At 38.5% G+C, this 18,345-nt stretch overlaps 2 protein-coding genes across 2 annotated transcripts; one reads left to right on the top strand and one right to left on the bottom strand.

The window, feature by feature from the left end:
* Positions 1 to 10,234: 10,234 nt before the first annotated feature.
* LOC114252818 (PITH domain-containing protein CG6153) lies at positions 10,235 to 14,618 on the bottom strand. The gene is made up of 4 exons (XM_028187473.2): positions 14,310 to 14,618; positions 14,117 to 14,238; positions 13,804 to 13,908; positions 10,235 to 10,462 (listed from the first exon to the last, which is right to left on the bottom strand). Exons 1-4 carry the CDS (start codon positions 14,484 to 14,486, stop codon positions 10,252 to 10,254), a joined length of 615 nt encoding a protein of 204 aa, XP_028043274.1. The 5' UTR covers positions 14,487 to 14,618; the 3' UTR covers positions 10,235 to 10,251.
* A 1,012-nt stretch (positions 14,619 to 15,630) lies between these two features.
* On the top strand, positions 15,631 to 18,172 carry SelT (selenoprotein T). The gene is made up of 3 exons (XM_028187475.2): positions 15,631 to 16,044; positions 16,115 to 16,244; positions 17,143 to 18,172. The coding sequence occupies exons 1-3, from the start codon at positions 15,899 to 15,901 to the stop codon at positions 17,464 to 17,466; spliced, it is 600 nt and encodes a 199-aa protein (XP_028043276.1). The 5' UTR covers positions 15,631 to 15,898; the 3' UTR covers positions 17,467 to 18,172.
* Positions 18,173 to 18,345: the final 173 nt, after the last annotated feature.

Below are 18,345 nucleotides of genomic sequence, written 5' to 3'. Positions count from 1 at the left end.
TTTATGAGGTTTGTCCATCGTGTTGGAGATCGTCCGGAAATATTTTGCCCTCGACTTTCCCTTGTACCACCAACCGCTCAATGGAATCCTCATTACGAGTGATGTGCCCGAAGAACTTGAGAATACGTATTTGGATTGCTGACGATAGTCTCTCCTTGATGTTGAGGTCTTTCAGGATCGAATCTTTGGTACGGTACGCGGTCCACGGAATTCTGACTTTTTTTTCCTACCTTAGCTGATGGTCTAGAGCAGTCTTTCTCAAAGTGGGCGATAACGCCCCCTGCTAGAGGGGGGCGTTAAGGGGCCCACGAAAAAATGGGGGGCGTTGATGTGGGTTAGGGGGGCGCTGTAAAATTTGTAATTTCATTTACTTTATAGTATTTTAAATTTTACTAAAATTAAAACTCACCTACTACACAATAACGAATAATTAGTTTATATTTCTACCCTGTATGATGTTATAAAAACTTAAAATAATTAACATAGATTTCGTAGGATAGCCCACACACCGTACGCAATCAAGTTGTAACAAGTTTCTGCGGAACATGATCGATGATAGTAAAAAAATTAAGAGCAATTTTACCTTAATTACGTTGCACCAGAAATTATTTTAAAGATTAGAAAAAAACTACCATGCAGAGTTTTAAAATATTACACATACGTAAACTAACACAAATTGAGGTTTTCTTTACTTTCTTTCTTGTTTCTAACATAAGGGCATTTTACAGCATTTTCCTAGCATTTTATAAGAAATTACTGATGTGAGAATCATAATTTTTATATAAAATGGAAATACGTATATAATTATGGTTCAAAAACTTGTCTTAGATTATTATTTTTTACAATTTACCCATTACCGTCCAATGTCAAATAGTATAGTATAGTAAGCCTAAGCAGCTCACTTATTGTAAACATTGTACTATTTTATTTCTATATAATAATAGGTTGGGGAAAAAGTTTCTTCGCATTTTTTAAGAAAATTCACATTTTTTAATATAGTTTATTCACATTTAACTAAAGTATGTCGGTATCATTTTGTTCGATAGCTTTTTGCCATCTTTTAGGTAGGGACATTATCCCATTGCTATAGAAATTTTGGGGCTTCTGATCAAAATACCGCGACAATTGGTTTTGGCAGTCCTCTCGTGATGTTAACCTGACACTGCCTAAATAATTCTGAAGAGACCGAAACAGGTAGAAATCTGAAGGTGCAAGGTCAGAACTATACGGCGGATGCATTAACACCTCCCAGCCAAGCTCTCTTAATTTTTGCTGAGTGGCTAAAGATGTGTGAGGTCTAGCGTTATCGTGATGAAAAACCACACCCCTTCTGTTGATTAATTCCGGCCGCTTTCTCTCAACTTCTTGCTTTAATCTCATCAGTTGTTCGCAGTAGAGTTCAGAGTCGATGGTTCTGCCTGGTGGTAATAGCTCATAATGTATAATGCCCTTCCAATCCCACCACACACACACGCATCACCTTGTTGCGAGTTAACCCGGGTTTCGCCAGAGTCTGTGAAGCCTGACCGGCCTTTGACCACAACCTTTCTCGTACGTTCTTGTCGTACGTGATCCACTTTTCATCACTAGTTATCAGCTTCTTCAAAAATGGTTCGGTTTCATTACGTCGTAATAAAGAATCACAAATGAGTACACGGTTCATTAGGTTTCTTTCAGTGACCTTTTTTGTGTACCCAGTTTTTTTCAAATGCGCCATAACTATTTTGTGGTCAATTCCCAGTTCTTCAGTTACGTTGTAACTACTGATATGCCGATCTTGCCCCACTTTTTCAAAAATGGCATCGATTTTATCCGTAATAAGGCGACCAGAGCGACGTGCATTTTTGACATCAAAATTTCCGGATTGAAAACGTTTAAACCAAATTTGAACTACTCTCACAGACACAGCACTAGGTCCATAAACATAAGTTCATATATTTTTAAGCTATTGCATAGCTTTTATCGCGGGCCTTGAGCGCGGCGCCCGAATCATGAAATTCCATAACGAAAAAAACCTAATACCCCTCACCCCGCCTACCATGTAGCTCGCGTTCAACACATTCACACGTTGCGCTTGTGTAGTGTTTGTGAATAAGCGCGTGGCGTGATGTCACACTGCATGCGAATCATGAAAAGTCTGCCCATCTCTCTCTCGCGCGGTTAACTTATGAGTGTGAAGGGGACAGTTAAGGTTTTGCCTTTATTAAGGTTGAATATAGCGTGGTCTTGTTTTATTATTGTTTTAATATTAAATTATCATTGTCTAATTATAATGTCATAAGTTCATAAAAAATGCTATGCAATAGCTTTACCGCCGCAGTTCCCGAGAGCCACACGTTTTTTTTCGCCGGAAATCGCCGGGCTTCCGCCCTTCACTGGGGATGGAGGGCGGGGCATGTCGGAATCGTACCGACTAAAATCTACTGTCGCTCAACAACCAGCATCCAAACCTCGCATGAGACAGAGCTCATGAAAAGGCAAAGGGGGGAAAGTGAAGTGTTTAGCGCGGAGCACATCTCTCCCATCACCCTCCCCCTCGGGATGCCGGACTGCCGGTCGTCGGCGTCACGACCACCAGCCCTCTCGGTCGGCAGGCTGTCCGAAGCCCGCCTAGATGGCGCCGGTTAGAATGGTCTATCCTACGGAATACCCCGCTGGGTCAGAACCAGGGTGGCTTGGGGATAGCCGGCCTTCCATCACCCGGATGCTCATACGTAAAACGCATGCAGAGCAGCTTACACGTCGTCTTCTTAGGCCCCCTTCGCCGGTCCCCAGGCCGACATGTGAGGGAGACCCGAAACACTTAGAGGGCCAGGGCTTGGGCGAGATCCGCCTCCCTGGACGGGGGCGGGCCTGTGCATCTCTCACGCGCCCCGCCGCCTCCTTTTGCGAGATGGTGCACTCGCAGAAGTCGAGCATCGCCTTCCACGATTCGTCGTCACCGAGCATCGATACCAGAACACTCGGCAACGACAAGTCGTTTCCTATTTTTGCGACGAGGACACGCCGCCACCCCTCCCATGCGGGGCAGGCGACGAGCGTATGCTCTGCCGTGTCCAAGTCGCAACCACAATGGTGGCACTCTGCCGTCGGCTCGGCTCCGATCCGGTGTAGGAACTCACCGAAGCAACCATGCCCAGTGAGTACCTGCGTGAGCCGGAAAGTGAGGCGTCCTCTGTCGCGATTCACCCAATTCACAAGAACCGGGCGAATCACCTCGACGGTCCTACGACCAGCCGAAGGATCGGCCAGCTGCCTGGACCATGACTCCAGCACGGACCGCCGAGATTGGGCCCTCCGCGCTTTGACCACACTGGGGCTGGGACGTGCCACGTTCCGGGCACGAAGGTTAGCCCGCTACTGATAATCAGCGGCGAGCGCCTCCGCCTCCAGGACCCAAGGCGGCGTCCCAGCCAGTACACACGCCGCCTCGAAAGAGATGGTGCGATAAACACGGATGATCCTGACCGCGATGGTGCGTTGCGGCCGTTGCAGCAACTTTGCTACCCCCACGGCCAGTGACTGGCCCCACGCGGGCGCCTCGTATAAGGCCATTGACCGCACCACTCCCGTATAGAGACGGCGCGTCACCTGGTCAGGCCACCCGATGTTGGGAAGAAGCCGGCTTAACGCGCCGGCCACCCCCAACAAACGAGGGACCAGGTTCTGAAAGTGAACACGAAAGGCCCAACGACTGTCCAGAATGAGGCCGAGGTACTTCAACTGCACCCCGACCCGATACGGACGTCTCCAAGCACGATATGGGCATCGACAGGTGGCACTCTCCGGGGCCTGTGGAATCACATGGCCTCGGATTTAGTGAGTGTCACGTCGAGGCCAAACTCAGCAACGTGGACTGAGATACTGAGATATTGAGAGTGGAGCGTATTTGGTCCGACCAGCGCATTGGATTTCTACCTCTGTGCCCTCTCCCGCATACCTTACCTGTTACCAGCAGCTTTTCCAGATTGTCACCTCTCTTTCTGGCAATATCTCCAAAGATCTCGAAACTTCTCCGCGCGCATGTAGTGCTGAGGCGCATTGAAATCTTGAGCTCGGTAAGAATGGATTCGTTGGTTCTGTGTTCTGTCCAACGAATCCCGAGCATTTTCCTCCAGCACCACATCTCAAACGCGTCGATGCGAAAAATGGAAAAGACGAGGGAGGTGACGAGCTGCTTTTTGGTATTCCTCGAGATGTTTCAGTCCGCCCAAACACGGTCCATTTGGGACATAGCTCTCTTAGCCATACTGATTCGCCTTCTGAGGTCCTTTTCGGAGGATCCATTTCTAGCTAATAAATTTTTAATTATCTTATGATGAGAATCTTATATTAATGAGAAAGATATTCAACAAAAATAGTTTCGTTCTAATAAATTAGCATAGTAATAGTACAGTGAACTAGCAATTTATTTTGGTAATTCTGAATTTAAACAAACATATTGATGAGAAGAATTCATTTTTACTTTGAAAATTTATAAATACACGCTCTGTAGCGATGTATGGACATATAATAATATGAAGAAACAATAATAGCATCTACAAATACATAATTATGTACTACGTGGTTACTACATTTACTAAAATTAATAGAACATTTATTAATTAAATTAAATAATTGTGGTTTTAAAGTTTTAGGGGTTTATAAAAAATGGGGGGCGCTGAAAAATAATTGATTTTCAAAGGGGGCGGTAAAAGAAATAAGTTTGATAATCACTGGTCTAGAGTCTAGAGACACCATGTCAGATTCACCGGGCTAGTAGGAGAACTCATGGGGCTCAAACCTGACGATGTTGTTAACACAAACCCGTGAACACAATAAGAGCCGTGCTTCGCAGAATCTACCACCGGTTCGGAAACGCAACCCACTGAGAAGATCCGGCGAGAAACTCAGTGGGCTGTGTCTGTGGGTTAATTTACTCGCCGAGCCCTTCGTCACATAGGTAATTTTCCAATTACAGAGCATAATGCGACTCAGTGACGCACAATGCCGAATTATACTGAAGCTTAATTGGAACGTGAATTAGTTTTCAAATTCATCAGCAGAGTGCGCTAAGTCAGCACAGTTTTAATTAACATTGATTATTTCTAAGAAACTACGACTAAACGAAAGCCTTACAATTTTTTTCAACATTAAATAATATTACTAACGATAATATAAACAAAATTTCGATCAATGCCAACTTAAAGAAAAAACACTTGTCAATTTTGTGTCACTGAGTCGGTATCGATTGCGAGTACCACGCGAGAGCAGTACTTTTGAAAGTGGTCGATTGTGCGAAGCGTTGCTGTAGTTGGAACATTCAACGTTGAGCATTATGCCGCATAATGCGCTCTTGTGCTGTAATTGGAAAACTACCCTTATTTCTAAGGGACAATTTACTTCGCTTGCAAATCATTGGATAGAGGCGTCCTAGTATGAACGCGGCTCGGTCGCGTACAGTCTTTATGTGGGGGCGGAATGGCCTCCCTTTGTCGAAGGTGACGCCTAAGTATTTGACCTTCGGGGCCCACGGTATGGGTTAGTCGTACATGATAATGGGCGAATAGCGGAGGTGTTTGCACGCCTATTCGAAAGTGGGATGCTCGAAGTGGTCGGAATTCTAAGGAGACGTTTCAAACACCACATTTCCAGTGCGTCAAGCTTACGTAACACCAGTCAAAACAGACTAATAAGTGCATTTATGAAGGATTTGTTGAAGCATGTAATTCAATTCCCCTAGAAAAATGTATGAAATTGATTGGATCAATGCCACGTCGTTGCAGTGCTGTTATCTATACATATAAATAAAATTAGAGTATCTGTTTGTAGTATTGAAATAACCGCTTTTTACTACATGCATAATATGAATAATAATATATATACGGCACATATACCAAAATATTTTTTTTACAATTTTTGTCTGTCTGTCTGTTTGTTCAGGCTAATCTCTAGAACGGTTGGACCGATTTTGATGATACTTTCACTAATAGATAGCTGATGATATAAGGAATATAAGGAGGATATAAGGATGATATAAGGATGATATCCGTCGAAACTTGGGCTGTTCTGGAATCCTTACAGCGATGCCTAGTCGATTATCGGTACGTTGAGGTGTTGAAGAGTTTATATAAAGCCGCCAAAATGACAGTCCAGATCCAAAACCAGCAGACAAACCCGATTGAGCTTCACAGAGGAGTGCGACAGGGTGACGTTATATCGCCGAAGCTGTTCACTGCTGCTCTCGAGGATGTCTTCAAGACTCTGGACTGGAGTAAGCTGGGCATCAATGTCAATGGCGAGTATCTTTCACACCTCCGATTTGCGGACGATATCGTTATAATGGCAGAGTCGCTGGAGGATCTCAGCTGTATGCTAGGTGAGCTCAATGCCGCGTCACGACGTGTTGGCCTGGGAATGAATCTGGACAAAACTAAGGTCATGTTCAACGACCATATCATTCCTGGACCGGTAATAGTCGAATCTGCGGTACTCGAAGTTGTGTCTGAATACACCTATCTAGGCCAAATTATTCAGCTGGGCAGGGCCAACTTTGAGAAGGAAGCTGATAGGCGCATACAGTTGGGCTGGGCTGCGTATGGAAAACTCCGTCACATCTTGAACTCAGCAATCCCGCAATGCTTAAAGACAAAAGTTTTTAACGCTTGTGTGCTGCCGGTCATGACATATGGCGCTGAAACGTGGACATTAACCGTAGGTTTGGTCCATAAGCTCAAAGTCGCTCAGCGTGCTATGGAAAGATGTATGCTCGGAGTTTCTTTGATGGATCGAGTCAGAAATGATGAAATTCGTCAAAGAACTAAAGTAACTGACATAGTCCTAAAAGTTAGCAAGCTGAAGTGGCAATGGGCCGGACATACGTGTCGCAGAACCGATGGCCGATGGAGCAGACGTGTTCTGGACTGGAGACCGCGTACCGGTAAACGCAGCGTTGGGCGTCCCCCTGCCCGTTGGACCGATGACTTGCGGCGATATGCTGGGAGAGATTGGATGCGGAAGGCGGAGGATCGTTCATTGTGGCGGACTATGGGAGAGGCCTACATCCAGCAGTGGAGAGATACAGGCTGATGATGATGATATAAGGAGTAACTTAGGCTACTTTTTTTTTGAATATCTTCGCCCCGCGGCGTTACCCCCAGTTATTGTCGTACCACGCGCAACATGGCGGGCTTCGCCTATCAATAATAAAATTTAATGTTTCCGAAGCGAAGCGAGGGCGCGCGGGCGGGTCGCTAGTTGAAAATAAGGAATACGCCACTAAATAATAATTATAACTATTGGTAGACTGTGGATAGAACCAATTTCGTAAATAACAATACTAATTACTAATCCTTAACAAAATATTGTTTTTTATACTTTTATTTATTGATTGATTTATTTATTTATTTATAGCTTCTTATACTAGAAAGTATAAAGGCGGACTTAATGCCATAGGCATTCTCTAACAGTCTACCTTAGGGGAGTGCAGAGATGAACCTTGGTAGGTGTAGTGTGAAGGTGATATTACCTAAACATATGTGTATATATAACATACCTACATAATATTTATAGATACAAATACTTGTACTTAAATATATACATATACATAAATATATACATATACATATCATAAATATATACATATATAAACAAATACTATCAATTAGATGTAGATCTACTTTTATGTTGTTGTTTGCGGTAGGCAGCGGCTTGGCTCTGCCCCTGGCATTGCTGAAGTCCATGGGCGACGGTAACCATCAGGTGGGCCGTATGCTCGTCTGCCTACAAGGGCAATAAAAAAAAAAAAAAAATTTGTTGGTTGACCATTATTGTTCATACCTTAAAACTCATTTAAATGTTTGTCGGTAATGAAATATTGAAACTGCACTTGTGTAGTGGGATTTATATTGTTTTTCTAACACCGGTCACTCACATGCGCACGAATACGCAAACCCACAAGTGTAGGACGACATTTGCGAATGATTATGCAAAGTTTTCGCTGCATTCGTGGTTTTCCAAGCTGTGTCGGTTTTTTAACAAACATCAAAGCGCGCGAACCTCGAACCTTCGCGTAGTCTCCCACACATTCGCTTGCCCAGTTGCGCCGACGATTGCGAACTTCGCTAGAAGTAATAGTGTTCTGTGATTGCGAAGGTAACGGACGTATACTATACGCCATTTTCATAGTTCGTGACGTCTACTGTGTAGCGTATCTTCATCAAAAGAAATCCCATAAAAACAGCATGGCTGTTAATGATGTCTGGGAAAGAATTAAAAACTCTTTCTCTTCAATGTTCTATTGATGAATTAAAAAGGAGGAGAAATTCGTGAGACATTCGTAAACAAGTGTAGGAGGAAGCGCAAACGGGTTCGCAAATTGAGTATGCGAACCCATTTGCACAGCCGCTAGGTTTGCGAATGAATGTTTGACGGCCCTTCACATGCGCGCAAACATTCGTACAATGTACGAATATTTGCACGCATGTCAGTGACCGGCATAATAAACGATAAATCGTTGAACATATTGTTGTCCTATTTATTGTTTAATTTCAAAATAAAAACGAATACGGTGAAGTGTCTTACATAATGTCAAAGATCGTTGGTAGTGTTTTACCACTGTATGTAAGTATGTTTATCGGTGTCTGTTACCCATAACACAGGGGATCCTAAATTGGGGCCAGATGACCGTGCACAATTTGTTACCAGTTATTATTTTTATATTATTTAACACATAATTAAGCATGTAACATAAATTAACTAGTAACTTTATTAACACGTTAACAGTCCCTATACAAGCGTTCCGAAATACGCCATATGTCCAAGTGTGATTATATATTTTTTGGCCATTACTCGATGTACACTTATCGACTGATGCATTAAAAGTAAAAAAATATGGTCGTTGACCCGGATATACCCATGTACGGCGGGCGGTACACGGACTTATGAAATAAATTACCGTGTACCCTTAACGGGTACACAGACTCATGAGTGTTCCAGTAGACGTATGTACGGTTAGTTTATTACCATATCGATGGTTCACTTCCGCGGCAGACTACTTTTCCGCCAATACATACCCTCGAACAGATAAATATAGCATGAAGATCTATAAGCTATGGTCTGCCGAAGGTTACACTTGGCGATACCAAATTTACAATGGTCAAAGTGTGCAAGTATTTGGTTTGGATACCGGAAGTATAGTAGTAACATTGGCAGAAGGTTTACTTGATGAAGGTCGCTGCATGATAACTGACAACTACTACACGAGCGACCCTTTCACAGAATTTATGTTTTCTCGCAATACAGACCTCTGTGGCACAGTCAATAAAAAGAGAAGAGGTTTACCGAAAGAGAGAAGGAGAGAAAAGCTGAGCATTCTAGCAGCACATGAAACCATTGTAAAAAACTCTTACAGCACGAACTTGCACACCAACCCAGTGAAATACGCTTTTTCAGCACGGGAAGAACACCGCAATCACATGCAAGGTCATCAAGACTATTATAATTATCAGGACCATCAGGAAGACCGCTTTCTTCTAGTTCAAGTACGCCGCTGAGAAACACAAATTTTTTAGAGTTTTGGGGAAGAAAGAATCTCGATTCATCCGAAGACGATGCGTGGGATGCTGCCAAAACCTCCTTGATGAAAATCGACTTGATCCATATGCAGAGGCCAAAGCCAAAAGGGTATCAACGCAATGTAAAATTTGCAAAAAAGCATCTTGTGTTGTTTGTTTTTCTAAGCTTTTAGTTCACCAATAAAAATTTGTATCTTTTTTTCTAAGTTTTTTATGACGTGTTTCTATACCAAGAATTTAAAAAAAATATGACATGTTTTCGACTTTTTCCATTTATTAGATCCTTGGCCACAAGTCCATAAAGAAAACACTAACTAATTTGACAAGTCCGTGGTTCTAGGCCCCGTAGAGAAACACATCGGCTCGTGTACCTCATAGGGTACAAGAACTCGGCGGAACCGCTCACCGTGTACCACATAACGTAACACCGGACTGTTAACGTGTTAAGTGATTTTAAAAAGAATATCGAGTTCTCTAAGAATGATTTTTTATAGTGATATAATAATCAATCTTACACTCTTGGCCACAAACAACACTTCAAAGTTGAAAAATTAAGTTGTTCACGTTCAGTTGTGGAATGAATGTTCACCCAGATGCCTTGATCGACTAACATTCCCGTTTTCTTTTTAGATCAGATAATAAAACTAAAGGTTAAGGAAATTAATAAGAAATGCTCAATATTTAAATTAAAAGTTATTTATTCTATTGTCCTGGCTACAGAATCTAAGTGCTTCAACTTATGATCATCTAGATTGGGCATAACCTCATATGAGCATAAGGTAACACCATGCCTATGACTAGGTGTCCATTCTCCTTTTAATCCAATGTAATAAATTTTTGTTGTTTCTGCCCCAAAGTTCTTTGGAAAGTGCATTGTTAGATGTGATACTGAAGAAAATGTAACAATCCTGAAATCAAATTGAAATAGCAGACTAAATAAACTATATGGCAAACTGGATGACCGCAGAAGTTGTGATGGTCCGAAACATAGATGGTTAGATGATGTAGTGCAAGAAATTAAGAATTAATTAAATTGTTAAGAACTGGAAGGAGAAAGTCATGAATAGAGGAGTCTGGAGATATACCATAGGCTGCAACGTTAAAGGTGATGATGATGTAAATTTTGCAATAAAAATAAAAAATATTTATTCAGAAATGGCTACAACGTTTACGTAGCACTGCCACGGTTTTTCATGCTTTGATTACCACAGGTTAATGTCGTATGTCCTGCTATGAAGCCCAAAAATTGCTGTTCAGTGACAATGATTGCAGAAAAAATCTTCAAAGGACTTCTTTGGAGCATGTCTATAAGATTTAGTTCAGAGTGCATGAGCGTGAATTATTGGTCCATTTTTAGTCGATAGTGGTAAATTACTAGTACTAGGTGCTAGTGTCAATAGTAACATAACCAGATGGTTACAGTACTTTCAAACTGTCATAGTGTTGATCAAAATTAATTAATTAACCCGCTGTCGTATGAATGAACTTCCTGAGGTTGTAGCTCACTAGCTCCAATGGTATGGTGGTCCATTCAGCACCATTCAGCGATGTCACTCTAATGGAGTGCAGTGCTGCAGCGATAGGGTTAAAATTTATTCTCTCATTAAATTACTTCACTGTATGATATATACAGATGTATTAATTAACTGCTCTTGTTTTAAAACTTTAAATTGATGCTACAAAATTTCAAAAACTAAGGTACGTAGCACGAATCATTTGTTTTTAATTTATTTTTCTAATCATCCAATTCAGCTCAGCTCAGCAACTAAATTTTTAGTGCAGAATCTTTTCAAACTAAGAACAAGAATATACAAAATATCCTTGGATAGCATTGATGTGTATTATAACTATAATACAAAACAAAGGAGAAACCCCATTCTGGGCCTAAGCGTTACACGAATGGGATATGTACCAAAAAATCGTCTATTTTGCTTGATTAACCTATTGAAATCTTAGCTTCATTGACAATGGCCAAGTGTAGAAAATAAGTTGAAATCTATTTTTTGTTTTAAACAATCTTTGTAAACATCTGCAACACTTATTTCAATATACGTAACTAGCTCCACAAACGTGCGAATTAGAATTAGAGCATCCCTAAAATAGGATCAGTTTAGTGGAAATCGAGTGTTAAAAATAATTAATACTTCTTTGTTTTAGAATAAATGACTGTTTTTATAGGTATTTTAATCAATGTAAATAGAGTATGGCCATCGAATAGTGACACAACTACTTACAATGGCGGCAATTCAAAATATCTACAACTGACAACATTAAATATGGCATGAAAGGGTAGTTTTGCATTTTTATATTAATGTGACTATGCCATAGAAAAACACAAATGTATCAAATCATGTTAAGTTATCTTTAATGTTGCCAACTGAAGATATTTTGGATTGCCGCTATTTAGTTGTGCCATGATTCGCTGGCCAATATATTAACTTAATCTCATTTAATAACGTAACGTAAAGCACCAAAATATACTAACAAAAATCATTAAAAGAAATAAATAACTGTGCCATTTAGTTATGACATGAAATCATGTCGGCAACTGCGGCAATTCAAAATATTTTCAACTGGCAATCTTAAATATAACATGAAAAGCCCGATTTGGTACTTTTGAGTTTTTCTATGGTGTAGTTACATTAATAGTTTTACTGGTGGTAAGACCTCTTGTGAGTCCGCACCGCCCGCCCGCCTATTTCTGCCGTGAAGCAGTAATGCGTTTCGGTTTGAAGGGCGGGGCAGCCGTTGTAACTATACTGAGACCTTAGAACTTACATCTCAAGGTGGGTGGCGCATTTACGTCGTAGATGTCTAGATGGGCTCCAGTAACCACTTAGCACCAGGTGGGCTGTGAGCTCGTCCACCCATCTAAGCAATAAAATTAAAAAAAGTCGTGAAATAAAATGAAATGAAATGAGTTGAGATAATATGGGAGCACGTAATGATTTATATTTTATATAAAAAAGTTATCATATAAGTATCGTTTTTCATATAAAATTTTTTTCGTTAAAATTAAAATAACACTGACCTAAAGGTCTTAGTTACCAGGTCATAAAATCCCTTAGAAAAATCATTTCGTGCGCAGCGCGTTTCGCATCAAGTTGTTTTTAATTTTTGGCTTTCGTTCGTTTTCGGAAACAACCTAATGCGCGATTTCTGGTAACAGGTTCCATTTTTATTTTCAAAGCAACCTGTTGCTGCAACAGGTTTCATAAAAAAATACTCATCTTTAGTAGGAGACAGCCTCAAAAATATCGTTTTTTATTCAAATATCTCGAACAATAAACATAACCTAAAATGTAAACATTGTCTGATTTTATCAATTTGGCCATTGCTGGGAGAGCTGAAAATTGGGCTCATGAAACCTTCTTAGGTATTGTAGTTTATGCGCAAATTCTAGCACTGTAACGCCAGGCCCAAGTTTGTATGGATTTCGGGTTTCTCCTTTAATGCCCCTAATAGATTTTTTCAAGCATGATATTCCATTTTGTATATTTTATGCCCTTATTACCATCAACAACAGAGGGTTGATAGACTTCTTGAAGGAAATAGAAAGCTAACTAAGTTTTGGCCTTATACATATTTTATTTTTCTGAAATTTTACATATATATATATATGTATGTATATATATATATATATTATTATTTTTATTGCTTAAATGGGTCGACGAGCTCACAGCCCACCTGGTGTTAAGTGGTTACTGGAGCCCATAGACGTCCACAACGTAAATGCGCCACCCACCTTGAGATATAAGTTCTAAGGTCTCAAGTATAGTTACAACGGCTGCCCCATCCTTCAAACCGAAACGCATTACTGCTTCACGGCAGAAATAGACAGGGTGGTGCTACCTACCCGCGCGGACTCACAAGAGGTCCTACCACCAGTAATTAAGCAAATTATAATTTTGCGGGTTTCATTTTTATTACACGATGTTATTCCTTCACCGTGGAAGCCAATTGTGAACATTTCTTGAGTACGTATTTCATTAGAAAAATTGGTATCCGCCTGAGATTCGAACACTGGTGCATCGCTCAACACGAATGCACCGGACGTCTTATCCGTTAGGCCACGACAACTTCAAATTATGTATTCTGTATTTATGTACTTAATTATAAATAACATCAAGAATAATGCTTGAGTAAATAATGCGAAACTATATCCACATCACTTCATAAACAGATAATATTTTTACAACAAACTATTGGCTAGGTCCTAATTGTTTTAAGTTTTATGTTTCACACTTACTTTGGACAGTATTCAAGTATTCCATCTGTATCCTTTTGTAGCTCAAATACTTGATCAGGTTCAATCATAACATCATCAAAAGTCATATTTGGCCTGTTTTTAAACCTAAAAATCCAATTATGCAATATATTAGAAATATCAACTTATGTATTTTTAAATACATACAAATTAATTTTGGCATCAATGGTAATTAATAATAATGCTATTGTATATTCCTTTAGATTTAATATTTTGAGAGACATAACATATGCTCGTTCTGCCTACAAGGGTAATAAAAAAAACTCCTGATTTAATTATATTTCTTTGCACTTACAATCTTAATTTTGATGGATGTGAATCTGTATCCTCTGATGCAACCTTTATTCCTTTAAGTTTTATATTTCCAGTGAATGGTATATTAAACAACAGTTCTTCATCAGCATCACTTTCAACAAACTGGAAAATATCACTATCAATCAATAAAGTCATGTTATTAAAAAAAAAACAATATGAGCATTTTTACTTGCTTTGCTTCTATCCAATCTTTTGTCCCAAGGTTTAAAAACACTTTTACCCGAACCCTCAAGGGATTCGTTCAAACATTCCAAGTGGTCCAAATCAATCTTTTCATGAAGATTGTATTGTATACCAATATCTTCAACACTACCATGATCGTGGTCATGGTTACAATGATGATGAGACATTTTAGTAAGAATTTCCTAAATAAACTTTAGGATGTTAAATTTTATGATTTATGACAGCTGTGTGTTTTATGTTTTACTTGTTTTGGCCTTATTTAAATTACACCACAATTTGGCGATTTTTTTTTTTTGAAACAATAGGTAGGTACTATCGTACACATATTTATTAAATTCTTTTTTTAAGGGATTTTATGACCCGGTAATTAAGACTTTTAGGTGAAGTGTTATTTTAATTTATATGCTTATTTTTATAAAAAAATATAATATGGAGTGATATGAAATGAAGATGATTAATTTGAGACGCTAATCAACTGCGATGAAATTAAATGAAATGAAATAAGATTAGATGGGGTGAAATATAAACTCAGGAAAATGGTGTTCATTTACTGAGATTTTTTCAGTGGACTTTTTGGAAGATCCTGAGAAGTTACGTCCAGCGGCTTTGTTTCATTTTCTCACATTTGTGCACTTTCACAGATATTAAACATTTAACAAACCACCGTTATTACACATTTAAACCTGAAGAAACACTAAATAGACAAAATAAAACAAATCACACAACTTCACTCCTCGCGTTCCCGCCAAAAAGTCTTATTAAATTCTTTCGAAATACAAAGATATTTAATATTACGTCTACTGTCTAGTAACCAGTACTTACTTGATATGTGTGTAATAATATGGTTAATTTTTTTATTTATAAAAAATATATATTGCTTACATAGTTTTTAAGAAGGTTTTCCTATTGAATTTTTATGAGCCTTCTTTGAAATGTGACAAACTTCTCATGTAAATTTTCAATATTTATTTACATTTTACTCTAAAGATATTAGGATAAAATTTATGAAATTACCGATTCGTTTATTTTGAAATAAGAGCAGGTGTATGTAATTCAGAACTTCTCATTTAGAAAATTCCAGACTAACCGGTCGTCCAGACAACCGGTCGTCCATTAAAAGGACATATATTTTCATTGTTGTCCATAATAATATTTTCAAGTGGTCTACTCGCTCTACCAATTGCATGGGTTTCAGATTAGAGTATTTTTATGTTGTATTAAACAAAAAAGTTAAAAAAGAACCGTAAATGACAGTATCACAAAACAAGTTACAAAACGCCAAATGGGGTGACACTGCTGATATATATTAAGTGTATAATCTATGCTGCTGATTACATTCTCTTTGATAATCAAAAAATGTCATTTAAAAAATAAAATTAAAGAGGCACTCAAACAGTGGTTTCTAAAAGTTCATAAGCCATTAAGTATAGATTTGTATTACATTTTGTTTCTGTTCATTACGAAATTGAAAACATTCGGTCGCCTAAAAATAAATATTCCGTAGTAAAGAGGAATAACCATTGCGAAAGCACGATCTTCACCCATTTATCTACTAAATTCGGTTAGAAAAGATATCAGTATGTCAAACAATATGTTTTACCTAAACGCGATGTTACTCGTTTGTACTTTATTATTTACACTAACTCATATCAATGCTGATAGTGATGAAGGCAGCATTAGTAAAATTGGTTCAAGTGTCGGGCATACAATGAATATCTATTACTGGTAAGTTAACGGTATGTTAACATACCATTCAAGATAGGAAGGCATACCAAATAATTACTAAAATTTTCAGTTATTCTTGTGGCTACAAAAAGGTATTTGAAGACTATGCAGGAATTATACAACAAAAATACCCAGAGATTTCTGTCATTGGAGCTAACTATGACCCACCTGGTTTTAACATGTATCTTTCACGAATTATTGTAAGTATTAATGGATTTTTTACCTTATTTTCTACTTTTTTTTCACTACACTGTGAACACTGCAGTCATTGCGACTGGCATCTTGATCTGTCCATCAGCGATTGTCAATTATACAGCTTGCTCCTTCAGCTCATCTACTCTTAGAGTTATTTCGATTTTTTTATCAAATAACTTATTTCTGAAAAACAATCTCAAAACCCATCTATTTTAATTTTATTATTGTATATTATTATATTAGTGAGTGAACTCCACCCAACTGTGTTAAGTCTACTAAACTGTGATGGGTTTTTTTTTCCCCTACCTATTTGTTGGTAGCCTAAGAGACTATTACAGCTACACCTGGTTAGGTGAGCTCACGGGCTCAATAGAATTTGCTAACACTAGCCCTAGCAAGAGTAATGGTTCACAAAATCTACCACTGGACTGGAATTGTGACCCACTGTGAAGATCCGGCAAGAAACTCAATGAGCTGTGTCTATGGGTTAGTTCTCTGGTGTTCGAGAGGCCTAAAAGCACCGAGAGTGAATCCGAGGGATCTAACAAGACATGTCTTGGGCAACGGTGGCTTTATGTTGCCCTGTCGCAGTCGGATAAGTAGCTGTAATGTCTAAATCACAATATGTAAGCTACAACCCACCTTCATACATGCGGTCAAAGACTCTATTGTATTGTATTGGGTGTCTCACCCCTCAAATCTGAAACCATGCTGACATGACTGCTTCTTGGCCCAAAAAGCTAGATGGTATTATAGGCCACTACTGCCCACTATAAAATTTAGCCTTAAATTTGTAATTTGGTTGTTTAGGCAAGAAAACTGATTACAAAAATATTATAAGCTGTATTTCAGATTTCATGAAACAAGATTAAATGTTGACAGCTATAAATAATTATTTTTCAGGGTTTTGGCAAAATGTTGGTCATCATGTGTATACTCAGCGGTGTGAATATTTTTGCTTGGTTGAACAAACCACAACCTGCTTGGTGGAGTTGGTGCCTTGAAAACAAGCTGTATGCATGCATGATGATGTTCTTTTTAGCAAACATGATTGAAGGACAGCTAATATCCTCTGGAGCTTTTGAGATATCTCTTAACAACATTCCGCTTTGGTCCAAAATAGAGACTGGAAGAATCCCGCAACCATCTGAATTGTTTCAAATAATAGATAATACCCTGCAATTTTCTAAAATGGACCTCCCAAAAAACCTTTTTGTACAATCCTAAAAATATAATTACAGGATATGTATTTAAGATGATTAAGTTTTAATATAATTATAAATATAATGTACACATGGAATTATTATTGTTTGTAAAAATTTCCTATAATTTTGAAATTGGGGTGCATGGTTAGATTTAGAAAAATTTCTAGAAGAAGTAAATTAAATATATATTTACAGCTGTATCTAATAGAAAGTTTAGGGATTAAAATCTGAGCCTACATATTGTTTACTACATATGACTGTTGATGTTATAATTTGTCTGCTCTGTACTCTAAAATCTAACTATATTGAGTAATTGAGATTGTATTTTGTATATGCAACAACAATTGCTATTAAAAACAAATCTAGTATAAAAACAGAACCACAATGAGTTGAAAAATGTCGTAGCAATAGTGCTTGGTGGGGGCATTTTGATTTCTCCCAGCTACATTAACTTTGTAATGCCATGAACCACTTTTACATCCTTTTTTCTTACACCCACAACCAGATTTTAAAATGTTTTCTCACTTTAATTTTCGCTATATTTAATAAATATATACATTTTAAAGGAAGCAAACCTTTACTAGTTGTAATTTCAAGATTTATTTAAAGCAGTATTTATAAAATGAATTCATGGTAGGTATATTTATTTGTTCTACGACACATCTAGTCAACGGTTCAGTTATATTAGTCATGTATACATATTCAATATAGAAGTAAACCTAACTGAAGTATTTTGTATTATTGACAAAACACGGATGTATTTATTCCCTGGAGTCTTTGTCTTTTACAAGTTTTATTATATGCCCAGTTTCAATCTTTGGCCTTCAATATCTACGAAATTATTCCATGAACCTGATACCACAGAAATCTAAATAAGAAAATTAAAATAAGTACTGTCTAT

The sequence above is a fragment of the Bombyx mandarina genome, chromosome 04, assembly GCF_030267445.1.
Source record: "Bombyx mandarina strain Sakado chromosome 04, ASM3026744v2".
In the NCBI taxonomy this organism is placed as follows: Eukaryota; Metazoa; Arthropoda; class Insecta; order Lepidoptera; family Bombycidae; genus Bombyx; species Bombyx mandarina.
Note: the sequence above shows the minus strand (reverse complement) of the source record. Positions and strands in the feature narration are given on the sequence as shown.

Bases quoted from the DNA above. Each gene is read 5' to 3' on its own strand.
- LOC114252818 (XM_028187473.2), bottom strand. From the start codon at position 14,486: ATGTCTCATCATCATTGTAACCATGACCACGATCATGGTAGTGTTGAA. The intron at 14,239-14,309 runs GCAAGTAAAAAT...GATATTTTCCAG, and splicing joins AAAGATTGGATAGAAGCAAA to TTTGTTGAAAGTGATGCTGA. The intron at 13,909-14,116 runs GTAAGTGCAAAG...TTGGATTTTTAG, and splicing joins CATCCATCAAAATTAAGATT to GTTTAAAAACAGGCCAAATA.
- SelT (XM_028187475.2), top strand. From the start codon at position 15,899: ATGTCAAACAATATGTTTTACCTAAACGCGATGTTACTCGTTTGTACT. The intron at 16,045-16,114 runs GTAAGTTAACGG...TAAAATTTTCAG, and splicing joins ACAATGAATATCTATTACTG to TTATTCTTGTGGCTACAAAA. The intron at 16,245-17,142 runs GTAAGTATTAAT...ATTATTTTTCAG, and splicing joins TGTATCTTTCACGAATTATT to GGTTTTGGCAAAATGTTGGT.